We start from the raw sequence: 26,786 nt of genomic DNA, 5'->3' as shown, positions 1-26,786 counted from the left end.
CCGACCAGGCCCACATCCCGCAACGTGTGGGGCCGGCCTGGAGTGGAGAAGACTGTCACAGGCTGGGGAGGGCTGTGATCCCCTTCTTTCAGGATTTGGCATTGTGGGAACACAGAGCTGCTGTGTTAGGAAATATCCAGCGAGGGGGAGGCGGCATCTGCTGAGTACCGGAGGACCGACAATGGGGCTGTTGGCTCTCAGAGAAGGAAGGGGGCAGCTCCCTGAGCTTGGGAGTACAGAAAGGCCACTGAGGACAGCGAGGTGGTGGGAGGTGCATCCCGGGCGGCAGGAGGAATGGCATGCGTCGGCTGCTGTGGCTGTGAAACAGAGCCCGCCGGGGAGTGCCGGGCCTCATCTCTGGCCTGACCACGTGGGCCTCAAAATACCACCAGCGCTCAGGGTTAGATTTCTGATTGCCCACAAGCTGCATTCCTCGGTGGGTGGTGGTGTGGGTGCCAACAATGGTGGGCTTTTGTTGTTGGGAGGGTGGGGAGAGAGAGAGATAGTGAAGGAGCCTGATTGGCTTATCTATTTTTACTGTGGGGAAAAATACACATAAAATTTGCCACCTTGACCATGGAGGTGTGCCGTTCGGTGTATATTCACCGCCATCTGTCTCCGGACCTTTTCCTCATCCCAGACTGAAACTCTGACCCACGGAACAGTCACTCCCCAGGCCCTGGTAACCACTGTTCTACTTTCTGTCTCCATAATGTGACTCTTCTCGGGCCCACAGACAAGCGCAGTTATATAGTATTTGTTCTTTTCTGTCTGGCTTGTCTCAGCCCTGCCGTTTGTTGTCAAGGTTCCTCCCCGAGGTAGCGTGTGTCAGACTTTCCCTCCTTTTTATTGTGAATAATAGCCTGTTGTATAAATACGCCATATTCCTTTGCATGGATGTACTGCATTTTGTTTATCCATTCATCAAAAATGGACACCTGGGTTGTTTGCACCTTTTGGCTACTGTGAACTGATTTGCTTTGTAAAGCAAGGTGTTCATACCTGAACAACAAGGATCCCTGAGGAGCAGAAAATGGGACGGACTTGGAGGGAGAAGGGCCGGGGGGTCGGTAAGAAAACCCTGTCACAGCCCAGGTGTGTGGAGCAGTAGGGGGTGGACAGGTTGGCAGAAAGCAGGGGACAGAAGCCTGAAGAAGGACCCCCCCTCCGTGGTGAGGCTGGGTTTGTTTCCAGGCAGGGAACTGGGGGGCTGGAGGGACACCAGCAGAGATGCTGGCTCTGTGGTAAAACCCGGCCAACAGGTCAGAGCCAGGTCCTCTCTCAGCAGACACTCACAGAGAGGTGACTGTTTGGACCTGGAGGCTAGATGAGCGTGCCAGAGAGCCGGGGCCAGGACAGCCGCGTGCAAGGGTGGGAACCAGCTTCCACAGGCGGGAGACCGGAAGGATGAACGGAGAGGGGCGCCTGGGTGCGCTCAGCCAGTTGGGTGTCTGACTCTTGATTCGGCTCAGGTCATGATCTCGGGGCCCTGGGATGGAGCCCTGAGTCGGGCTCCCTGCTCCGCATGGAGTCTGCTTCTCCCTCCCCCTCTGCTCCTCCCCCACTCTCTCGCACTCACTTGCTCGCTCTCAAATAAGTAAATAAATAAAATCTTTAAAAAAAAGAATAAGAAGGATGGACGGAGGGGTTTGTGGAAGTGGGGGAGGCAGGGACCCAAACGTATGGCCTTGTTAAGGGGGTACGAGACCTCACGACCACCATGTTATGCAGGGTCCCCTTTGAATCCTGTCGTGCAGTGCCTGAAGGCATTTCACGAAGGGGGTCCCTTCTGATCGGGTGACCCAAGTGGGCACTGCAAAGCAGCAGGGGACAATTATTTTCCAGTAAGTGAGGCCGGAAGAATTACGTGTTTGGGAGAGTGACAAGTATCTGATGGTCCTGGCCATGGTGGTCCCTTGTCAGCATCCTTCCTTCGACCCTGCAGGTACGACGCTGGACGGGACGGCTTCATTGACCTGATGGAGCTGAAGCTGATGATGGAGAAGCTGGGGGCCCCACAGACCCACCTGGGCCTGAAAAACATGATCAAGGAAGTGGATGAGGACTTCGACGGCCAGCTCAGCTTCCGCGAGGTACCTGAGTCGCTGCGTCGGAGGGCCCCCCGAGAGGAACCTTACAGTTACGGGCCCCTGGAGCACAAGTGGTTTTGGCCTCTCCCGAGCACTGATTGGACAGTTAACCTAGAGGTCTTTAAAAATATCTTTAAAAAGCTAGTGAACTGCAGTGCTGGCGTGGGAAAGTGCTCGGTGAGCAGACAGAGAGTCACTGCGGGTAGGACAACCTCATCTGGGTGAATGTTTGGGTGTGGAGAAATCTGGAAGGATGTTTACCAAATAGTGGGTATGTGTGGGTGCAAAGTTTTGGTAGTTTTATGATTTTATACTTTTTTAGATATCAAAGCTTTCAACTTTTATAATAAGCATAAAGATAGTCAAAAAGGAATTAAACAGAGGGTCTTACTCCGTGTTCGTGGAGCTCCCTGTGTCCCCATGACAATCCAAGAACGGGCTTTTTGGCCTTTGAATCACTGAAATTGCAGGCAAAATTTTGTATGTACAGATATCTTTCTGGAGGAGTGCAAGTAGATTCAAAGTCTGATCTCTAAATGTGTGAGAACTTGGTGATAAGGCCCGTTTCTATCTTGGGGAGGACATCTCGGGGACACTGGGTTTCTTCCAGGGCAGGGATGCAGCCCCACAAAGAAGGGTTCCATGTCTTATGTGCTTGAGTTTTACGGCAGGTCTCCAGATGTGTCTGTGTGCCCTGGTGTTAGAACAGGTTTGGGGACAACACCCGGGCTCAAAGCTCCAAGCATTAGTCCAGCTGCTACAGTCCTATTCTGTCACATCTCAGCTGGACCCTCGGGGGCTGGGAATAGAGAGCGCTGTCCTTGCTTCCTGGTGTGTAACCTTGCTTATTCCAGAAACAGTGGAGTTCCAGCATCCTGGTTTCTGATGGTGAGGGCTTTGGCCAAGCACGGGTCCTCTCTCCAGGCTAGAGAGGGCCCGTGGACATCCTTCTGAGGTCCCTGGGGCCGAACCGGCAGCAACAAGTCCTCTCCCCAGCTGTGGTGAAACTGGCCTTGCCTCTCACTGCCCACAGATCAACTCCAGATCCCCCCTTCAATTCCTTTCCTGGACTGGCACATGCAGAGAGAGAAGATCACGGAAAACCTGTGTTGGGCATAACCCTCAGGATATTCTAGGCCAGCCTTCTCGTTTCAGAGCTAAGGAGCTAGAGGGCCAAAATGGTCAGCACTTGGCCTGAAATCACGTTCCAGCTCAAGGCCGGACCTGGGTGGCGGGCTCGGTGCCCACGGCCTCCCGTCGTCAGCTGCCACGCTTGTCTTCACAGCTGTCCCTCTGGCTCCCTGGCCTCTCGTTTGGCTCCTTTGTATCATTCGCGCTAGGCATTGGCTCTTTCAACCCAGCTATCCCTGGGGTAGAGAAGGTGAAAGCTTTCGTGTGGGTGAAGCTTTGGAGGCAACACCAGGGAAAGAGCCTCTGTGGCAAAGTTGTGACCTGTGGGGAACAGAAATCGAGAGGGTGTTGAGAGGTCTGCGCAGGTCACCCGCCGAGCTGAGACACAGTCCCAGGAGCCACCGAAACGTGCTCCTCCCTGAATCCAAGATGCTTAGTTAGCTTTCGCTTAGCTACAGGTTTGGCCATTTCCCACAGAAATGCCCACCGGTGGACATCAGGGGTTTGAAAATCTCTGAAGTGTTCCTGTTGTAGGTTGTCCCCCCCCCCACCAAAGCCTCAGTGACATCCCTGTCAGTCCTTTTTTTTTTAAACATCACAAATATGATTTTTTTATTTGTCACCATTAAATGTCTGACTTTTAAACAGATTCAGCTCGTTCAACTTTAGCACCGGTCTCATCCCCAGTAGCTTTTCCAGAACTACTACCTTCACCATGAAGCTCCATGAGCTTTCCCAATTCAGACTTGGGCTTCTTCAGCATTTTTACTTTTCTAACGAAGACATCATGAAGTGGATAAATAGACTGACAAGCCTTTTCTATATCTTTTCCGATGCTGTCTGGAATCAATTTATTGACCACTTCTTTCAAGTCATTTGTTTGCGCCTCTCGGGTCATGATTTCCATCATCTTTTTCCGAATTTGACGGACCTGTTGGTGCTGAGCATAAGAGGTCTTCCGAATCTGATTATTGCGTTTTTCAGTAAAACCAACACAAATCAGACGAAGCAAATAACCATCAGTAGTCTGGACATCAACATGAGCTTTGATCATGGTCTGACATTTTTTGACCATGGAGCACATTTTGTCACGGGTAAGATCCATGCCGTGGAAATTAGTCAGGCAGTTTTTGCCCTGAACATCCTCAGTAATTAGCTTGAATTTTCTAAATGCAACTTCATCATTCTGCAAATCAGCAAGGCTCACTTCAAAAACCCGACCCTTGAGGCCATCAGATGCGATTTTGGTTCCTTGAGTTCTTGTGGCTAATGTTTTTCCAATATTTCTTATATTGAACATAGCTGGTGCTTTCACATCATACCAATCTTTCTTAGAAAATGGATCAACCGTTTTCCTCTTGGCTCCCTTTTTGCCGCTTTTCGTCAGGCGCTTGTTCTTGCCGACCGCCATGGCGCTCCTCAGGGAGCCAAAAGGGCAGACTCCTGTCAGTCCTTTGTCGTTGAGAGCCCCGCTGTGGTCCCATCTCTAGCAGGCTCCCCAAGTTACTTTACTCTTGAGCCTCAGTTTTTCTGTCTTTACGGGGCGCCTGGGTGGCTCAGTTGGTTAAGCATCCCACTCTTGATTTTGGCTCAGGTCATGATCTCAGGGTCGTGGGATCGAGTCCCGTGTCCAGCTGTGGACTCAGTGCAGGGTCTGCTTGAGATTCTCCCTCTCCGTCTGCCCCTCCCCCTTACTCGCACTCTCTCTCTCTCTCTCTCTGCATAAATAAATAAACTCTTTAAAAAAAAATAGGGGTGTTAATAGCTTTCCCTCAGGACTGTTGTGAGAAGGGAGTCCTCCCTCCATGCCCGAATCAGTTAGAACTCCTGATGGCAAGTGACAGAGAATGCCAGCTCATTTACACAGGAAAACAACAAACAAACAACTCTCGGCTCCCGGAGCTGGGAGGTGAAGAAGCGGAGGTGCGTTGGGCACAGTAGTGCAGCATCTTTCTCTGGTCGTACCTCGACCGTGCTTTCTCCTGTGTCCACCTCACCTTTTCTTTCCACACTGCGTGTTCTCCCTGATGCCTGCCAAGATGGCTACCAGCAGCTCCAGGTTCCACGGTCCCAGGTTAGCAGCCGCGGGGCCTGAACCAGTCTCAGCTGGCCTCTGAATGGTGCTGCTAGGCACACGTGCCCACCTCCTGACCAGTCAGTGCACTCAGGGGACTAGGATTGGCTGGGTCCAGGTCATGCACCACAGGGCCCCGTGGCCTGCGGTCCCACCATCATCATCACATGGGGGCCAGGTTGCCAGACAGACAAAATTGCTCACTTGTACTGCTCGTCCCTCACAGCCTGGCATTTAGTAGGTGCTCAGTGAATGTTTCGGTTCTCTTTCTTTCTCTTTGGATTAAATTGACCAAAGCAGGTCACATCCACATAAAAGCTCTTTGATATGGAATGGATGTCTCCGTTAAGTGCTATTATGCTACTTTCCCCCAGTGTACAAAGCGATTGCTCTTTCTTTTAAACCATTTCCTTTCCAATTATGAAAAGAATGCATGTGGGGGCACCTGGCTGGCTCAGTCGGTGGAGCATGTGACTCTTTGTGACTCTTGATCCCAGGGTCATAAGTTCAAGCCCCACATTGGGCACAGAGCCTACTTTATTATTATTATTATTATTTTTAATTTTTATTTATTTGACAGAGAGAGACACAGTGAGAGAGGGAACACAAGCAAGGGGAGTGGGAGAGGGAGAAGCAGGCTTCCCGCTGAGCAGGGAGCCCGATGCTGGGCTCGATCCCAGGACCCTGGGACCATGACCTGAGCCGAAGGCAGATGCTTAACGACTGAGCCACCCAGGTGCCCTATTATTATTTTTTGGGGGGGGATTTATTTTATTTATATGACAGACAGACAGCACAAGCAGGGGGAGCGGCAGACAGAGGGAGAAGCAGACTCCCCGCTGAGCAAGGAGCCCCATATAGGGCTGGTGACCTGAACCAAAGGCAGACACTTAACCGACTGAGCCACCCAGGTGCCCCGCCATGATATCTCTCTTAAAGAAGAATTGCTCCAAGGCCAGATGTGTGGTGGTTTTGTACAAAGGTTGAGTGATGGGTTTACTGGATACCTGTCAGTACTGGGAATTGTGGGTTCCATTTTCTCCTACTCTACCCTCCGTTGGGTGGGGCCCTGGCTGTGCTGGGTTGCCCATCAGCCTCATCATTGCTGATCGGACCATGGATGGACCCTCACCAGACTAGGTCCACTAGATTCCCTGTCCTAGGAATTTGAAATTGGGGTGAAGTATTGCAAATCTGGTTCTGTAGGTGGCTGTTCCTGCAAGATTAAGTCAGCGTTTTTTTTTTTTTAAGATTTATTTATTTATTTATTTGAGAGAAAGAATGAGAGAGAGAGCACATGAGAGGGGGGAGGGTCAGACAGAGAAGCAGACTCCCTGCCGAGCAGGGAGCCCGATGTGGGACTCGATCCCGGGACTCCAGGATCATGACCTGAGCCGAAGGCAGTCACTCAACCAACTGAGCCACCCAGGCGCCCTAAGTCAGCGTTTTTATATAACAGAAACCTTTTTGCTTAAGTCAACAAGTTTGTTTCTGTCACTTGCAATCTTAGAGTGCTAACTAATTCAGGGCAAGTATTTGCATTACCAGTCAGAACCATGAAATTAACTTTTTTTTTTTTTTAATTTAGGGTGCCTGGCTGTCTCAGTTGGTAGAGCATGTGACTCTTTCTTTAAGTTTTTTATTGTTATGTTAATCACCATACATTACATCATTAGTTTTTGATGTAGTGTTCCATGATTCATTGTTTGTGCGTGACACCCAGTGCTCCACGCAGAACGTGCCCTCTTTAATACCCCTCACCAGGCTAACCCATCCCCCCACCCCCCTCCCCTCTAGAACCCTCAGTTTGTTTTTCAGAGTCCATCATCTCTCATGGCTCGTCTCCCCCTCCGATTCCCCCCCTTCATTCTTCCCCTCCTGCTATCTTCTTTTTTTTTTTTTTTCTTAACATATATTGCATTATTTGTTTCAGAGGTATAGGTCTGTGATTCAACAGTCTTGCACAATTCACAGCGCTCACCCTAGCACATACCCTCCACAATGTCTATCACCCAGCCACCCCATCCCTCCCACCCCCCACCACTCCAGCAACACTCAGTTTGTTTCCTGAGATTAAGAATTCCTCATATCAGTGAGGTCCTATGATACATGTCTTTCTCTGACTGACTTATTTCACTCAGCATAACACCCTCCAGTTCTATCCACGTCGTTGCAAATGGCAAGATCTCATTCCTTTTGATGGCTGCATAATATTCCATTGTATATATATACCACATCTTCTTTACCCATTCATCTGTCGATGGACATCTTGGCTCTTTCCACAGTTTGGCTATTGTGGACATGAGCCTGTGACTCTTGATCTTGGGGTTGTGAGTTCGAGTCCCATGTTAAGGGTAGCGTTTACTTAAAAAAAATTAAATTAAAAAAAATTTTTTTAAAGATTATATATTTATTTATTTGACAGAGAGAGACACAGCGAGAGAGAGAACACAAGCAGGGGGAGTGGGAGAGGGAGAAGCAGGCTTCCCGCAGAGCAGGGAGCCCAATGCTGGGCTCGATCCCAGGACCCCGGGATCATGACGTGAGCCGAAGGCAGACGCTTAACGACTGAGCCACCCAGGCGCCCCAAATTGAAAAATTCTTTAAATTTATCAGAAGCATTTGATAGCTCGTGTCTGAAATCACTGTTTTAGCTTTGTTAGTCCTCTTTCTGTTTCTTTGTTTTCTGCTGCTTCTCTCCCCCCTCCCCCCTTTGCTCATAGTCACAGCTAGGACACTTTCCAATTCCCCACAACATACCAGTCTTTGTGGACTATAAATAGGAAGACAAACAAGGCTGGGCAGTTGGAGAAATTGTCATTCAGGAGTTGGTGATTATAATAAAATCAAATGAGAATGCCTGGCATGCTTTTCTGGAAGGCTGAACATTTTCAGGTTGAGCTGGATTTTTTTTTTTTTTTTTCTTTAACTGGCTGGGGCCGGGTGACGCCTCAGTTATGACAGGGCTGCTGTTGGTCCTCCGTGAGCTGGCAGAGAGAGTGAGCACACATGGGAAGAAAAGATCCATGAGGAGTACTTTAAGCCCGCCTGTAAATACCACCTCCACTGTAGATGTGAGAAAAATGAGCCTCAGGGATAAGGAGACATGCCCCCCCCACCACCAAGGTCACTTGGATTGTTGCTAGGCTAGGGTCATGCTCCATCTTTCTAGAGCTGCCTTCCCAGTGTGAAGGGGCTACCTGTTTTGTATTGGCCTTGTGAAGCAAGGGAGGGATAGTGGGTGTTCTGTAAGCTGTAAATATTTTAAGGGTGGGCAGGGTGCTGAGGGACAGGTTTTCACTCCTTCCCTCTGCAAATGGCTCACATTTCCAGTGCTGGCATCTTGGCGGCTGCATTCTCTTCCATGAGAGCTGGCTACAACCGTCCCCCCCCCCCCCCCAGCTCCCTTGCCCTCCATCCTGTTCTCAGGAGCCTCACCTCCGAAGGGCTTGTTTTCCGAGACTTGGAGCCCTTATTCTGGCTCTGATAGTCTGCAGCAAACTGAGCCTTTGCCGGCCTCTAGTGAGGAAGTTGGAAGCTGCAGGTGGATGAACGTGGCATTTCTGTGGAGTCCAAGTGGCCCCCGGCAGCTTGCACAAAGCTACACGTCTTTGAGCATCTTGCTTCACCCCTTGCTTCTCATGTGGCAGCATCCACAGTGGAGTTAAGAAATCTGAAGCAAGAATTACAAAGAAAGGCTTATTCGCATGGCAGTTTGGGGTGATGGTGGTAGAGGCTGAGCCTTCCACTTAATGAAACACACTTCCCTCTAGGGACTAAGAGTCTTGGCAAGAAAACACAGCCAGGTTGGAATTTGGAAAGCCCGTTGGAGTTGTTTGGCTCTCAGTCTACTTTAGGTAATGCCCTTTTCCCTTGGGGAAGCCATTCTTTAGAGGGGATGGTCATGAAGAAAAGAAAAAAAAAAAAACCCTGAAAACACAAGATTCCCCTGTAGACACATGTGTTTTATGTAGCACCTAAAACCTGGAGAGGCCTCTTTCAGTGCTGACTTGGAAAAACAAATTATAGAAGCTTGGACAACAGCTGTTTGACAAATTCACCAAAATTCTTTAGAGAAGTAAAAGTCGTAAAATCACCTTGGGGGAAGGGCTAGAAGCTGGGAGACCTGCCTTTTCAGGCTGGCTTATTTATTTAAAAATATATTCGGGGGGGCGGACATCTATCCTTTGGAGGCTTTAGTACAAATTGGCTTTAAAGATGAATGCATTCAGGAAAAAAAAAGATTAATGCATTCAGGCCACACTTTGGAATCTGGAGGAAGAGGGTGGATTATTCCATAAATGGTGTGGGGATTGCTAACTAAGCATTTGGAAGAAAATAGGGTTAATGATCAACCTCACAGGATAGATCAGAATAAATTTCAAAGATTAAGTATTTACACGTTTAACAAAAAACGGGATCACAAAAGCAATAGACAAAAACATAGGTGATTGTTTCTGTAACCTTGGTGGCAAGAAAGGTTTTTCTCAGCGTAACCCTGGTGCACTGGGGAGAGAGAAGGAAAAGACTGATAATTTATATAAAATTTTTGAAAGTCAAAAATGATCATAAATACGATGAAAAGGTAAGTGATAGCTGAAGTATTTGAAACATACCAGGTTCTATAAAGATCTCTTAGAAAACACCTGTGAGGGGATGTCTGGGTGGCTCAGTTGGTTAAGTGTCTGCTTTCGGCTCAGGTCATGATCCCTGGGTCCTGGGACTGAGCCCCGCGTCGGGCTCCCTGCTCAGTAGGGAGCCTGCTTCTCCCTCTCCCTCTGCTGCTCCTCCTGCTTGGGCTCTCTCTTTGTCACAAATAAATAAATAAATAAAAAGTTATTAAAAATAAAAAAGAAAAAGAAAAGAAGAACACTTGTGAGGGGTGCCTGGCTGGCTCAGTCGGTAGAGCATGTGACTCTTGATCTCAGGGTTGTGAGTTCTAACCCAACATTGGATGTAGACATTACTTAAAAAATAAAATCTTTAAAAGAAAACACTAGCAAAAGTAAGCAATCTAATGCAAAAATGGGACACAAACAGAAAATATGGATGATTAAAAAAACATCGAGATTATTTAATTTTAAGAAAGTAGTTCATGTAGGTCTATTGGATTGTTTTCTTTCGTGGCCAAAAACTAGGACATTGCCAAGTTTTTGCTTTTATAGACAATGCTTCTTAAACTATCGTGTAAATGTTTCTGAGGGACAGATGCCCCGGCAGTGGAATTAATGGTTGGAAAGGTGAAAGCATTTTATTTTTGGTAAATACTTCCAGAGTGCCCTCCAAAAAATTTGAATCGGTTTACATTTCCTTCCACTGGATACGAAGGTGCCCATTTCCCTACGTTCTTGTGGAAAATGGGCATGTATTTATTTTTGACAGTGTGATAAGGGAAAAATAACTGGTCCCGTGCACGTATTTATACCCTTTTTCGTATTCTTGGCACTCATGACTTTCCCCTGGGCTGGCGGGGATCGCTGTGAGTCTCCGTGAGGTTGACCTGGGCTCTGATCCACCCTTCCCTGCAGTTCCTGCTCATATTCCACAAGGCCGCCGCGGGGGAGCTGGGGGAGGACAGCGGGCTGATGGCGCTGGCCAAGCTCTCCGAGATCGATGTGGCCCAGGAGGGCGTCAAGGGTGCCAAGGACTTCTTTGAAGCCAAGGTGGGTGCTTGCTTCTTGTGCAGGACCGTCCTCCCTCCCTTCACCCTGCCCAACAGGAGCTCAGTGTCTCCTTCATTCACTCGCCCAGGACAAGCAGAACAGCAATAGCTTAAGTGTGCGTATTGTGTGATTGAAGGGGGATGAGTGTGTCTGCATGCAACCTGAAAATGCGAAGCAAAATGGAAAAACGATCAGATGGTAAGTGCGTTCCATACTGGTTTCTGATCCAAATGGGTTTGCTGGTACGAGGCTCCCGGATCGACTCTGGATCCAGACTTCCCAAAAGAACTCCTCTCTGCCCCAAGCCACAGTTGAATTACTGGAGCAGATGCCTCTACCTTTACATCTTAAGTGAACAAGTGAACAATGGGGCCAGAGGAGGGCGCCCCGGTGGCCTGCCCCCTGCTCCGATTGGAACCAGTACGTGCTCCACTGACAGTGGTTCGGGGTTGGGAAGCGATCTCCAGTGCGTGGCCCCAGAGCCCTTCTGGGTGCTTCCATTCATTCACACATTCATCCCGTCATCAAACATTTTTGGAGAGCCTCCCCCTGGCTGGGCACTGTCATATTCATCTCCACAGAGCACCCCTGCAGAAAGAGAATTCAGAGAGCCCCTCAAAGCCCCGGTCAGCCAGAGTAGTAGAGCGCAGTGGGGGAGCGCTGCCTGGGGTCAGATCCTGTCTCCTCCACTGACCCTGTTACCGCTCTGTGCCTCAGTTTTCTCATCTGTACAATGGGGGTGATAATAGGATGGCTATGAGGATTAAATGAGCTCACCTATAGAAAGTGTTTAGCAAGTGCCTGGCTCACTGTGAGCACTCGATACGTGATAGGAGCTGTTGGGACTCCCTCCCATCCCAGATGGAAGCCAGCCTCTTGGGAAGTGTTTGCTTATTCCAGGAGTGTGCCCAGAGAGACAGTGTCCCTGGCAAACATCCTGGCCACGCTGGCCCCTGAGTAGCACTGTCTCCTACATCCCCGTGATGCCACTTAGAGACCATGTCAGGCATCATTCTGCCAATATGTAGACGGTGAATCATGGCGGACCCCTAACACCTGTATTCCTCCTGCCCTCATCTCAGGGTTCTCGGGACAGGCCAACCACTCATGGCACCTTCAACGCTAGCATCCTGGGTCCAATCCTGAAAGTGTTTTGGCCCTTCCTTCATGACTTAGCCTTGGTTCAACACAGTTCTGGCAATGCCAGGCACACTAAGCTCTGGAAATACAACTCCTTCACCAGGAGGTAGTAGACAAACCTTGCCTTCCCCAGGACACACATAGTCTAGGGAGGAAAACAAACTCTCAGCCTTGAAAGAGAGGGAATAGAGAGGAGGGGTGGGTGAATTCTGGAAGGATGGGTCCTCTCCATTCATTGCCCAATGAGCCAACACTTGGCGGATCTTTCATGATGCCTTGGGCAGGGGCCTAAGATTGAGACCCAAGTTTAATGTGACATTTTTTTGGGCCACTGCTGCAACTCAGCATACCATGCTCTTGTTAAAGGCTGCAAGAAGTCTCTGGGAACGATGAAGAATCTTGTAACCCAACTCTGATCCTTGCTCTGGTCTCCACCCCGTGCGCATTTCTTCAAATAACTGCCATGCCTTTTCACCACTGGGGCCTAGTGCCTGCTATTTCTCCACCTGGAATACCCAACCCAAAGGCCTCTTCCTAGAAAACTCGACTCCTTCCATGTTTAAAGAGTAGAGGGAGCAGAGTTTGGCTGCTTTTCCTGAGAAAGTCCACCCACTTCTGTGTGCTTCTACTACAAACAGAAATGGTATTATAATGTATCTGTTCAAGGGGCGCCTGGGTGGCTCGGTAGATTCTTGAGTTTGGCTCGGGTCCTGACAGGCATGGAGCCTGCTTAAGATTCTCTACCTTTCCCTCTGCCCCTCGCCTATTCTCAGACATTTTTGGTGAGAGTGCAGAAATTGTCCCAGCTTTTCAGAGAGCAGCTTGGGGCTAGCTGTGAATGCTTCGTGTCATTTACTTCTGGGATTCTGCCCCTAGGATTTTACCCCTTAGAGGCACTCATGCAAATAAACATAGACGTGTAGACAGGGATTTTATACAGCATTAACAGAGAAAAATTGGAAACAACTAGAGCTTCCATTGTCAGGGAATTGAGTCCCTGGTGGCACGCCCGCCCGTTTGCACATCCTGAAGCTATTGGAGAATGAGGTGCAGCCGCACTCGTGTGTGGACAGATGTCCAAAACAAAGGAAGCAAAACATTATGTTTGAAACCCAATTTTGTTAAATACTGAATACGACCTGGATAATTACATACCCAAGTCTTAGTAATAGCTATGACTGACTGAGGGACTTCTTTTTTATATTTTTGGAATAGTTTTATAATGTGTGTGCATGATTTTTATAAGGAGGAGAAAAGATTAAAAGAATAACAACGAAATGTTTTGAACTTGTTGTATGTCTGCCTCCTCAACCCAGACTCAAAGGCAGAGTAGGTGTGTTATCTTTGTAATTACAGAGCCTGGCTCATAATGGCCCTCACTAAATGTTTGCATGACTGACGAATGGAAGGCATCATCACGCCGATTTGGGAGAGGGCCATCAAGGAGCTGACATTTGCGACAGATGTTCAGAGATGAATGGGGATTCACCTTGTAATCAAGGGAGGGCGTTCCTGCCGTGGGAACAGCAAGCATAAAGGCTCCGAGGCACAGAGGGTAAAGAACGTTGGGAGGCTGGCCCCCGTCCACACCGGATGCAGTTGTACAGGGAGCTCTGGTCTCCCCTGAAGGTCAGGCCTCCCCAGCCTGCTAACCACCAGAATTATCTGCAGACCAGCTTCTCAGGTTCCCCTACCCGCCCCCCACCGAGACCTACTTGGGATTTTCCAGGGTAGGGCCCAGGTACCATGGAGCTGACTGAGCTCTGCACAGCCTTGCTTGGGACACATGGCTGCCGGTGCCGGGGGCCCTTGGAGGGCCTCCACCTGAGCAGCGCTGCGTACTGGGGATGGACTGGCCTGGGGAGAAGCTGGAGTCATACTTAATGACTGCTAGCTTGGAGGTAGATAGTAAAAAAAAAAAAAAAAAAAAAAAAATGCCACTAGGACTAGGCTTGTGGAGCTGTGTAGAGAGGGGGTGATGATATTTTAAAAAATCAAGACAGGGAAATGCCCCCCTCCACGGGAATGGTTTAAGGAAGGGGATGGTATGCCCTTTCATTTGAAAGGCACAATGGGGGTGCCTGGCTGGCTCAGTCAGAAGAGCATGTGACTTTTGATTTCAGGGTCATGGGTTTGAGCCCCACATCGGTATAGAGATTGCTTAAATAAATAAAAAAAAAAATGAAGGGCTGCAAATAGTTTCATTCGTGTTCTGCGGGACAAAACTTGGTCATACCTGGCTGCGTGGGAGAATACCAAATGCCTTTCTTCCTCGGGATCTGTGTGCCCAGCTGTAATTCTGCTGCTAGGAAGGATGGGGACGCTAGATACTGAGGGTCGTGGAATAATCTTCTTTCACTCTTGTCCGTTGCTGAACCAAGCACTGGCAAGAGCTGGAATACCATTACCCTGCCTGGGCTTTCTTCCGGAGCCCAGGGTTGGGTCCGTCTCCCCAGACCCTCGGGCCACGTGCCAGGGGAACGTCTCGGAGGACGAGAGAAGGGAGGAAAGGAATATCCTTCATGGACGCCCGACTACACAGACCATGGGATCTGCCTTCACAAGAGACAAGTAGCACCTCAAGAATTAGAGGAGAGTGACTATGGTAGAACGCAACGGTGACTGGCCCGTGGGGAAGGATGTAAGCGGAGATACAAGGAAACCCTGGAGAAAAATGCCATTTTGGAGGACAGGAGCACTTTTAAGAAAAGCTGAAGTCAGATGAGGCCAGACTGGGGACCTTGGGTCTGGCACGCGGGTCAGCTGGAGATTTTTGAGAGACCAGGTTCCCTGTGGAGGGCAGTTGGCAGTAGGGTAAGGGTTGAGTGGGAACTGGGGAGGAACGGCCTGACTTTTCTTTTTTTTTTTTATAAAGATTTTATTTATTTATTTATTTGAGAGAGAGAGAATGAGAGATAGACAGCACGAGAGGGAAGAGGGTCAGAGGGAGAAGCAGACTCCCCGCTGAGCAGGGAGCCCGATGCGGGACTCGATCCCGGGACTCCAGGATCATGACCTGAGCCGAAGGCAGTCGCTTAACCAACTGAGCCACCCAGGCGCCCCAGCCTGACCTTTCTGTGTAGATGACTGGCAGAGGAGGCCTGGACAAAGTGGGGGTGGTAGCTTGGGATTAGAGAAGAACTTTTGGTTTGTTGTTGTTTTTAAACCTAGAGTAGACAGATGTTGGTGTGTTTTTAGAGCCCAGGGAAGTGGTCCACAGAGAAGAAAACATGAAGACACGGAGTGGGGTGATTGTCGAGGCAGGACTCACAGGCAATAGAATCAAAGAGAGAGGTAGACTTTTTTTTTTTAAGATTTTATTTATTTGGTAGAGAGAGAGAGAAAACAAGCAGGGGGAGCGGCAGAGGCAGAGGGAGCAGAGGGAGAAGCAGGCTCCCTGCTGAGCAGGGAGCCCTACATGGGGCTCGAATCCAGGACCCTGTGATCATGACCTGAGCCGAAGGCAGACACGTAACTGACTGAGCCACCCGGGTGTCCCGACTTTTTTTTTTTTTAAGATTTTATTTATTTATTTGAGAGAGAGAGAGCGAGAGAGCACAAGCAAGGGGAGGGGCAGAAGCAGAGGAAGAAGCAAACTCCCTGCTGAGCAGGGAGCCCTACGTGGGGCTCGAATCTAGGCCCCTGAGGTCATGATCTGAGCTGAAGGCAGATGCTTAACCTACTGAGCCACCCAGGCGCCCCAAGAGGTAGACTTTTATAGTGGAGAACAAGGACCCCAAGTGAGGGAGTTACAAGGACCTCTCGCCCTCTGACCTGACCAGCAATAGTGGACAGGTGGGCCTTAGGCCTATGCCTTATCTAACGCTCACACAGACACTCTGGAGGGAGGTGGTAGCATCCTGCTCTGCAGCTGAGGACATTGAGGCTTAGACAGTGGTTTGTTGGTGAATGTTCAGCAACTGGCTCTCTGAACAGAGTATGCATGTACATATATGCCTACGTTTATTATAAATTTTAATGATATAAAGGATAGATAGCGCACAATTTACAAATAATAAAGTATATACTACTTTAATTGTAAATTCCACATAGTCTATTGATTCTCAAAGAATGGCTCCTTGATTTTTGCTGGGCTCTGTATCTGTTGTCAGCCTATGGTTGCAACTGACAAAAGAATCTAGGTCCAACATGAATGTTGGTTGATATTTTGTTTAAGTTAATTCATAAGAAAAAGTGAAGGGACATATGTCAGAATTTCATTCATTCCTCGATGATGTGAGCAACTTCTTCGCTGAATTTTTTTTTTTAAGATTGTATTTATTTATTTGAGAGAGCATGGAGGCGGGGCAGAGGGAGAGGGAGAAGCAGACTCCCCGCGGAGCAGGGAGCCTAGTGTGGGGCTCCATCCCGGGACCCCGGGATCATGACCTGAACCGAAGGCAGACACTTCACTGACTGAGCCACCCAGGTGCCCGCTTGCCAAATCGGTAATAGTCTTCAAGTACTGGAAGAATATTCCCCGAATTTCTTTGGAGCTGTTCATAATACAAAGGCTACAGACACTACACATTTTTCAGCTTAGTCTGCATTTTTAACATTTCCCATCACTTTCTTAAGAAAAGATTGTCAGTGACACAATAAATGAAGCCCTACTTTGTAGCATTTTGTTGGGTTCCAAGGTGTAAATACTCCCATTAGTTTAGGGTTGCTTTCAAGCTTCCAACAGGATGTTGCTGAACGTGGATTTGGAGTCACAGCGCATTATTGTGTAGGATTCCCACCTTAGAGATACAACTGAAACAGACAACCTCCGAAACAGACAACCTCCAAAACAGAAAGAGTAAAATGTAGCAAGATAATCAGGAAGCAATGACTTTGTAACATTTATTTCTTTTGTTTCTAATATTGAATTATAGATTTATATAATTTAACTTTTAATATATTTTTTAAAGATTTTATTTGTCAGAGAGATAGAGAACACAAGTAGGGGGAGTGGCAGGCAGAGGGGGGAGAAGCAGGTTTCCTGCTGACCAAGGAGCCCGATGAGGACCGTGGGATCATGACCTGAGTCGAAGGCAGGTGCTTAACCGACTGAGCCACCCGGGCGTCCCTATTTTTTTTTTTAACTTTTAATATTTAACAGCAGCTCATAAAATTCCTGAAAACCAAACAAGGAAAAAAATAAATAAAGGTGAGGAGAGGTGTCAGGGCTAGACAAAGGGACTTGGGGTCCAAATTTTCGGCCTGAGTCCAGGGATAGAGGTTGATGAGAGCCAGCGTGAGCGGGCTCTACTCTAGGCAATTAAATCTGTCTTCTAGTGACTCTGATGTAGGGAGCCAGAAGAGAACTGTCTGGGACAGAGCAGGGCCTCAAGTGCCTAAGAAGTACCTGGGAAATTTCGAAAACATAATTTCCTAGTCCCTACCCCTAGGGATTCTGATTCGGAAAGAGTAAAAGCCTAAGACTTTGTGGTTAATAATTGTCAGAGAGATCCTGTGTTCAGACATGGACCCCTGTGCAGTGCAGGGAGAATGTAGGAACGGATGTTACCATTTTTCATTGAGATGTGAGAATCTGCACTGTGCTACCCAAGAGGTAATGGATTGAAAACCAGAACGGACGGGATAAAAGAGCATTGTCAGAAACGGTAAATCTCAGCCGCGTTGGCAGAGAAGTGGATGAGTGAACCAGAGAATACACAAGGAGACACCCAAACGTGGAAGCTCATGATGGAGAAAAGATGATGGACCCAGGAACATGCTAGTTAAAAATAGTGAGAGGTCAGGGCACCTGGCTGGTTCAGTCGACAGAACGTTGGAACTCTAGATTTCAGGGATCGAGCCCCATGTTGGACTTGGAGTCTACCTAAAATTAAAAAAAAAAAATAGAGGTTAGGACACACTGATTTAAAATCATTAAATACTGAATGAAAGGGAATGCTTTTTTATAAATTTGAGATAATAGGTAGGCAATGTGATGAATTGTACAGGCATTTAGGTTAACTCCCCCCCCCAAAAAAAACAGTTAAGCTGGGGAATTTAGGGATTAATTCTTCAATGTTACACATTTTTTTTCAATGTCACAAACTAATTCAAACATACTGAAAAAGATTCATTCTCTAAAGCCATCATGATTCTGATAACATCAAATAAAAACACATCAGAAAAAATATTAATGTAATGAATATAGCTGTGAGAATCTTAAAACATTTGAAGTTTATGTTAAGACTGCAGGGATAATTTTTAAAAATCTCATAGGTATCAAATATGAAAAATGTGATCATTTCAGTGAGATAATCTCAAAACATTTGGTAAGTTTAATACTCATTCATAGGAAGACATTTAAAAATATGAAAAAAGCGGTGCCTGGACGGAGTCGGTTAAGCGTCTGACTCTTGATCTCGGCTCACGTCTTGATCTCAGGGTCATGAGTTCAAGCATCATGTTGGGCTCCATCCATGCTGGGCGTGGAGCCTACTTTAAAAAAATAAATAGGGGCGCCTGGGTGGCTCAGTCGGTTGAGCATCGGTTGAGCATCGTACTCTTGATTTCAGCTGAGGTCATGACCTCGGGGTTGTGGGATGGGTCTGCACTGGGCTCTGTGCTGGGGGCTTGGGGTTAGGGAGTCTGCTTCCCTTCTCCCTCTGCCCCTCCTCCCCACTCATGCATGCACGCTTGCTCTTTCTCAAATAAATAAATAAATAAATTGTAAAATAAATAAATAAATAAATAAAAATGTGAAAAGAGTGTGCTTAGTTGGGGTGCCTGGGTGGCTCCGTCGTTAAGCGTCTGCCTTCAGCTCAGGCCATGATCCCGGGGTCGTGGGATCGAGTCCCGCATCAGGCTCCCTGCTCTGCGGGAAGCCTGCATCTCCCTCTCCCACTCCCCCTGCTTGTGTTCCCTCTCTCACTGTGTCTCTCTCTGTCGAATAAATAAATAAAATCTTAAAAAACAACAACAACAATGTGCTTAGTCAGCATAATGGAGAATACTTTCCTCATTAATATCAAGGCATTCCTTAAGCAGTAATATTAAATAATGCAGTGCAGGTGCGGGAATAAAATTAGTGGAACAAGATAGAAAATAGTAAAAACAGACCTTCTTCATGTGGGAATTTAGTACATGAAGAAGATAATTTTCAAATCAGTGGAAAAATAATGGGCTACTCAATAAAAGGGTGTTGAGAAAATTGGCTCTCCACTTAGGAAAATGAAGTAAAATCCTTCTATTGTATATATTCCTTCACTAACATACAGTGTGGGTGAATTTAAGAGCTGAATGGGAATATAAAACTAGAAAAATATGAGAGGAAAATGGGTTTAGAGCCCTGGGATATAGAAGACCTTAAACATGACAGAAGAGAGAAAAGCCACGGGGCGCCTGGCTGGCTCAGTTGGTAGAGCATGTGACTCTTGTTCTCTGGGTCTTGAGCCGTGAGTTCAAGCCCCGCCTTGGGCGTGGAGCCTACTTAGAGAGAGAGAAAGAAGCCAGAATGGATGGTTGAAGATTTTGATTACATCAAAATTTAAATATTCCCATGGCCTCAGATACCGTGAAGTTAGACAAGCAAAAGACTAAATAACTGAGAAATATGTAACGGGACTAAGTCTAAATTTCTAAAGAATGGAGAAGTGGGAAACCCCAGGGAAATGGGTAATTCAGCAAAAAGGATATAAAAGAAGATGCCAGGTTTGTGGGTTTTTTTCCCTATCAGATTGGCAAACAGGAGAAAGATTACTGATAAACGTTGGCGAGGCTGTGGGGAAATGAGTACTCACATTCCATGATGGTGGGGGTGTAAACTGGAACAGCTAGTTCAGAGAGCAATTTGGCAATCTTTACTAAAATAACGTGCAGACCCAGTGGGTTTGGGAATTTTACCAAATTGATGAGACACTGAGACGGGAAAACTTGCATCGGTTCCAGAATAGAGGGTTTTAAGATGGATGTATGTGAAACGGTATAATTACGGATAAACTAGGTTTAAAGAAATTGGCACTAAATCCCATTCACAACATCCCCCAAAACACATAATATTCAGAAGTCAATTCAGAATGATTGATATATTGTTTTTTTGTTTTTTAAGATTTTATTTATTTATTTGACAGAGAGAGAGAGAGAGAGCACAAGTAGGCAGAGTGGCAGGCAGAGGGAGAGGGAGAAGCAGGCTCCCCGCCGAGCAGGGAGCCGGACGTGGGGCTCGATCCCAGGACCCCAGGATCATGACCTGAGCCGAAGGCAGCCACTTAACCGACGACTGAGCCACCCAGGCGCCCCCAGAATGATTGATATATTGTAAAGGTATCTGTTTGCCACCGGCAGAATGGTGCAGTTGCAATCAGAATCCCAGCAGGGAGTTCATTTGGTTTGGGTTTTTGTTTTTTCCCGCTAGAATAAAACAATATTATTGTGAAATTAAAGGTTGACATAGAAGTGGGTAATAGGCAGGATATTAAACAGTGTCCCAGAAAAGAAGTGAAGTGGAAAGACCAGCCCTAGCGGGTAGAACCATGTATAACACAGTGGCAAATAAAGCGATGGCATCCTCAGTAATGGATGAAGTCAACTTCTGAAGAGGAGTCTTTGCTCTGGGGGGTGAGGGGGTCCTGCCCCGAGGCAGGACCAGGCTCCCTTGTCACATGGCCCCAGCCAACTGAGTTCTGTTAGATGGGCTGCTCCATCTCCAAGTTTTCCCCCACTCCCTCAGTCTGTTGGTTTGTTTTTGCTGCAGGTCCAAGCTTTGTCCTGTGCCAGCAAGTTTGAAGCTGAGCTAAAAGCGGAGCAAGATGAGCGGAAGCAGGAGGAAGAGAAGAGGAGGCTCCGCCAAGCGGCCTTCCGGGAGCTCAAGGCTGCTTTCAGCACATAGTCGGGCGACCTTGACCTCCATCCACACGGTGCCTCACAAATGCCCCCGAGAGAGCTGGCTGGGCATCCTCACCACGCCACTCCCGCCCCCCAACCAGCCTCCACACCCACCACCCGATGCAAACTCCTCAGCCTCATGGGGTGGCAGGGGAGGCCGTCGTCCCTGTGTGGGAGCCCCTCCCCAGGGTCCTGGGATGAGCCAGCTGCCCCCCTTGCTTCTCTTTCCCGGCCTCCCCCTGCTGTAGCCAGATCGTGCCTCTACTTGGCATTTTGTACTTTTTCCTTGTCCCTTTGCGGTTCTGCATCAAAGAATGTTAATTTGTGCAGATATTTCTTTCTTTGATGGTCCTCAGAGGAGATAGCCGCTAGAGGGCTGTGATGTTAATGTCACCCCATTTTCTTGGGTAATTCTCTGCCCCTCTCCCCTCTGGGTCCCCTTCCCCTTTGTTTCTTATCCACCTTCCCTGTTTTCATTCTGAGCCTGGTTCTGCCAGTTGCTTTTGCTTCTTCGGTCTTTTGATGATGGTGAGGTTGAAGGCAAACCAGGCTGGACCATTGCCTGTCCCCTCTTCAACAGGGGGAGTGGCATGCTGCTGAGATGACAAAATAGTAGAAAAATAGAACATTCTGTTCCTTCCTATCACCTTTCTCTAGTCCTTGTAGCATTCCGCATGGACCCACCCTCTTCATTGCCCCCTCCATTCATGTCTTCTCGTTTCAGCCTTTCCTCCTGCTCTTAAATACTGTGCTACTCACCTGTAAGAGCAAAAGAAAAATCAGAAGTGATACTAATGTGTAGAAGAATCCCTGTTAATTCTGACTATGCAAATTATATTTTAGCAGACCCCTACATTCCCAAGTGACAAATCCAGAGCTTTTCAAAACCCCCAAAGTCATGACCATCCTCATCTGGCCAGTTTCCAACTTTTGCTCCCAAGATGTTGAGCTGATGCTGTTCTACACCCAGTGCAAATTTTTATATGTTGTGCGTTCTTGGGATAGCTCGCAGATACCAAGGGTTTGCTGTATTTTTAAAAATACTTCCCAGCGTCATATTTATTACTTCTCTTTTGTAACTGCTGTCTTTACAACAGGAAAACATCTGCATTTCTACTTTACAGCTGTCTCTTTTTAAATAAACTGTGCAAATGAACTTTGCCATCACATCCATGTGCTTCTACTCTTCTTTGATTTGGGGGGAGAGAGGAGAGTGTTCTTTGCAGGGGTCACATCCATCCCAGGCTCCTGACACCAGCTCCTGGAAGTAGAGTTAGGAGCGGTAACTAGAGGGTCAGCTTTCCTCAGGGGCATTCTGCGTACTGAGGTCATGTGTCAGCCGCTCACCCCCTTCCCGTCACTGAGGATTCTCTCAGCCATAGGTGAAATCTGCAGCTTAAATTCTCTTGCTTCCTAGACCCCTTGAAACTCTGATGAGGGCCAATGACCCCTCCCTCCTTCCCATATAGATTCTGGGGTATTTGGGGACCTGAGTAAGGACCTCTCTCCTGAGAGAACACCCATAGCTCCCCAGGGAGGATCGTTTCGGTTTTTGCACAAAACCAAGACCTACGATTCTTGGGCATTGTTTTTCCAGGTAGGGTCACCCTCCAACCTCCCCACCCGAGGAAGTGGACACGAAAAAGGGATGGAGACACTCTGACCATACAATCCAGGAAGCGTGCTTGGCATTTTCTCAAACAAGCTGAGAACCTCTGTCTACACAAAAACCCGCACATGAATGTTTATAGCAGCTATTTCTTACTTTCCAAAACTTGGGAGCAGCCAAGATGTTTTTCGGTAGGTGAATGGGTAAACTGGTACATCTGTACAATGGAATATTAATTCAGCCATGAAAAGAAATATTAGCAATGAAAAAAAAAACTGAAAACGACAGAGGAAACTTAAAATGCATATTGCTAAGTGGAAGAAGCCAGTCTGGAAAGGTTACACATGGTATGACAAAACTATGAAAACCATGAAGTAAAAAGTCAGGGGTTTTGAGAGGGAAAGAGAGCAGGATGAATAGGTGGAACACGGGGGATTTTTAGTGGTCCTACAGTGATCCTATAGAGGTCATTATACATCGTCAAGACGCACAGAATGCACAACACTAAAAAGCATCCCCTAATGTAAACTGTGGACTTCAGTTAATAATGTATCGATATGGGCACATCAATTGTAACAAACATAGCACGCTAATGCCAGATGTTAGTAATGGAGCGGGGGCAGGGAGAGAGGTATAAGGGAAGTGTACTTTCTCCCAAGTTTTTCTGCAAATCTGAAACTGCGCTAGGGGCGCCTGGGTGGCTCAGTCGGTTAAGTGGCTGCCTTCGGCTCAGGTCATGATCTCAGGGTTCTGGGATCGAGTCCTCTGCTCAGAGGGGAGTCTGCTTCTCCCTCTGCCCTTCCCCTCACCCCACTTATTCTATCAAATAAATAAGTAAAATGTTCAAAATAAAACTGCTTTGAGAAAATAAAGTCTATGGATAAAACGAAAAATAAGCAATGGAGACAACAGTAATTACTTCAAACATCCACTTGCTTCTCTGGCCAGCTAGGCTCACACAAGAGCTAAAAATTCGTGATTGCAAATGATAGAAAATGTAACAGAAGGGCTGAAGACAAAAAGGACAAATAATTGGATCATGTAACTGGAGACCAGGGATAGGACTTCTTAGCCCCTCGATCACAGAGTCCTTTAGATGTTGTTCGCTTCATGCCTCTCACCCGCAGCTCCCATCCTTCCCCTCCGTGGCCGTGGACTTCATTGGTTCTTTCTGGGTCTCTGCAATGGCCTCCTGGCTGCTTTCGCTGCCCTCATTTTGCCTGGATGGTCCACCCTGCAGTTAGGATAACATTGGTTCCTAACATCTCCCCTTCAATTTTTGCCTCCCCGCTCACCTGTCTTGTCCCATTGCTGGCCCCTCCTCCCTCTCTCCTTTCAAACCTCGCTCCAGGTACCCACGATAACTAGCAGTTCCTAGAAAGTGGGGCTCCTGATGGCTATGCACGACTGTCTTCCTCCACCGGGCCCTCCCTCCCTCCCTTCCCCTGGCAAAGGACTCATTGCAGATGACTCAGCTCAGAGATTATCTTCAGAAAGCTTTCCTGATGCCCCCAGGCTAGGTGAGGTGCCCCTCCTTGGGGTTTCTGTTTTGTTTTTTCTCTAGTGTAATCTTTATGGCATTACGCAATACCCTTCTCTTCACTTCTCTTTGGACCATGAACTTGAAGGGCAGGAACTCTGCCTTACCCACTGCGGTAGGCCTAACATGCTGCTCAGTCCTTGACAGCCTCCCCTGCCTGTTTGTTTCATAAGGACAAACCAGGTTTGTCGCAGCAGATGTGGGTAAGGGAGGGCCTCTATCACTGACTCAGACACCTTCTAAACACCCTCACGTGGGAGCCTGGCCTGAGGGAAGAGCTCTGAAAGTGAGGATAGTGGAGATGGTGGGGACATCCTTCTCACTGAAAAAGTGATGAGTTTACTCCCCAAAGGCCCTCCTTTGACTGGGCAATAGGGAAATGAACAAATCAACCAGTTCTGCCTCTGCCCTGGGGGCTGTGTGATGTAATGGTATTTGGAGTCAGGCAGAAGCTAGTAGCTTAGCTTCTCTGATCCTCAGTCTTCTCCTGTAAAACACAGATTATGATCATCGACCTGGCCGATTCCAAGCCTGGCATTTATTAGGCTCAGGACGTAATTGGTTCCCTCTCTATCTTCCCCCTTGCACGACTGCACTCCTGTTTCCTCCTGAGCCCTGGGTCTCCAAAGTCAGGGGCAAAGGATCCCGGGCCCGGGTGGCCCAGTTCTGGCTGCTGCCTTGGCCCCAAGCACAGGTGCCTTCTTTCTCACTTTGTTCTTTTGAGGCTCCTGACCCCACCAGCCCAGGGAGATTCCTGCCGCAGGGCCTGCCCACCTGCCACACCCCCTGCAGCTGCCACTTGCTGAGCCCTCCCGGCTGGATCGCTGGATCACGTGACGCGACACCTGTGGCCTTGCCCCTGCTCAGATTTCTGCATGCTGACCCTGCCTGCCCACCAGACTGGATTCTGGCCACATCTCTGACCACAGGGCTGACTTATAGGAACAGTGGTTCCGTAGCTATCCCTGGGGTCCTGTGCTGGTGGGAGGTCCTGGGGGGCAACTTAGGGTTCCACAGCTTAGGGAAGTGCTGAGGCTAGACCTTATCGGGTCAGTTTCCCCTCCCCTGCATCCTTTCTGAAACCAATCACTTTTTGTACTCTGCCACATGGTATTGGTGGAAGTGCACAGTGCTCTTGCCCTTTTGAAGGGCAATTTGGTAGACTGGGCGCCTGGGTGGCTCAGTTGGTTAAACGACTGCCTTCAGCTCAGGTCATGATCCTGGAGTCCCAGGATGAAATCCCACTCGGGCTCCCTGCTCAACAGGGGGTCTGCTTCTCCCTCGGACCCTCCCCCCTCATGTGCTAGAGAGCACATTCTCATTCTCTCTCTCTCAATTAAATAAATAAATAAAATCTTTAAAAAAAATTGAAAATTGTAGGGGCGCCTGGGTGGCTCAGTCAGCGAAGGGTCTGCCTTCAGCTCAGGTCATGATCCCAGGGTCCTGGGATGGAGCTCCACGTTGGGCTCTCTGCTCAGCGGGGAGCCTGCTTCTCTCTCTCCCTCTGCCTGATGCTTTGCCTGCTTGTGCGCACTCTCTCTCTGTCAAATAAATAAATAAAATATTTTTTTTAAAAAAAAGAGCAGAGATAAGCTGTGATGTCTTTTAAAAACTGGCTTCAGATATCACACTCTGGGGGGTGCTTAGCTGGTTCAGTCAGTAGAGTGTACAACTCTTTTTTTTTTTTTTAAAGATTTTATTTATTTATTTACTTGACACACACAGAGAGAGAGCACATGCAGGCGGAGAGGGAGAGGGAGAAGCAGGCTTCCCACTGAGCAGGGAGCCCCACGTGGGGCTCGATCCCAGGACCCTGGCATCATGATCTAAGTTGAAGGCAGATGCTTAACTGAGCCACCCAGGTGCCCCTAGAGGGATCTCAGTGTTGTAAGTTCGAGCCCCACATTGGGTGCAAAGATTACTTTAAAAAAATCTTAAAAAAAAAAAAAAGAAATCACACTTTGTTATTTCCTCAATATCCTCCTGGTTACCTAAGTCAGCCTGATTGGAGGACTCACTGGGAGCCATCTTGGAGTCTGGTTACGACAGAATCAGTCAGGGTTCTTAACTGCAAGTAGCAAGATCTAAGCAGGCCTGATTTCAGCAGAAGAGGAGCTGACTGAAAAGATACTGAGGAGCTCACAAGATCACTACTAGTAGGGTTGGGGGATCAACCTGAGGAGACCGGCAGGAGGCCAGGTGACTGAGACTATAACCTAAAGCACACCATGGGATCCAGCCAGACATGTGCCACTGCCCTGGTTGACCAGAACTTTGGGGTGTCCTGTTTCTTCAGGTTCTTTTTTTTTTTTTTTTAGATTTTATTTATTTAATTATTTTAGAGAGAGAGAAGAGAGAGTGAGCAAGGGGGAGGAGTAGAGAGAGAGGGACAGGCAGACTCCATGCCTAGCACAGAGCCTGACGCGGGGCTCGATCTCACAACCCTGAGATCATGACCTGGGCCAAAACCAGGCGTCAGATGCCCAACTGACTAAGCCACTCAGGTGTCCCTGTTTCTTCAGGTTCTTCATCCAGGTCCAGAGTCTGAGGCTGAGTCCAGTCATGTGCCCATGTGTTAGGGGTGGGAACGGTTAGTATCTGGACAGTTTGTCTTCTGTAAAGGAAGGCAGGCTCTGCCTTTGGCCAAGATTTTTGTTTCACCCAAACATGGGAAGTATTTCAGACGCAGAATAGTTGTGAAGGAGTAGCAGCTGCC

General features: G+C 48.0%; 1 protein-coding gene and 1 pseudogene across 1 annotated transcript in view; one reads left to right on the top strand and one right to left on the bottom strand.

Annotated features, from left to right (window-relative positions):
* The window catches only part of EFHD1 (EF-hand domain family member D1), a 41,758-nt gene extending 20,833 nt beyond the window's left edge, over positions 1-20,925 (top strand). The window contains exons 2-4 of the mRNA XM_028105239.2: positions 1,946-2,093; positions 10,824-10,958; positions 20,791-20,925. Coding sequence (XP_027961040.2) covers positions 1,946-2,093; positions 10,824-10,958; positions 20,791-20,925 — 418 coding nt within the window. The remainder of the gene's footprint in view (positions 1-1,945; positions 2,094-10,823; positions 10,959-20,790) is intronic.
* LOC114210807 (small ribosomal subunit protein eS1 pseudogene) lies at positions 3,862-4,632 on the bottom strand (annotated as a pseudogene).
* Positions 20,926-26,786: the final 5,861 nt, after the last annotated feature.

The sequence above is a fragment of the Eumetopias jubatus genome, unplaced genomic scaffold (assembly GCF_037043125.1).
Source record: "Eumetopias jubatus isolate StellerSeaLion01/CBP00866 unplaced genomic scaffold, mEumJub1_p1.0 scaffold_3, whole genome shotgun sequence".
NCBI classification, from domain to species: Eukaryota; Metazoa; Chordata; class Mammalia; order Carnivora; family Otariidae; genus Eumetopias; species Eumetopias jubatus.
The sequence above is the reverse complement of the archived record's forward strand: the minus strand, read 5'-3'. Positions and strand labels throughout refer to the sequence as shown.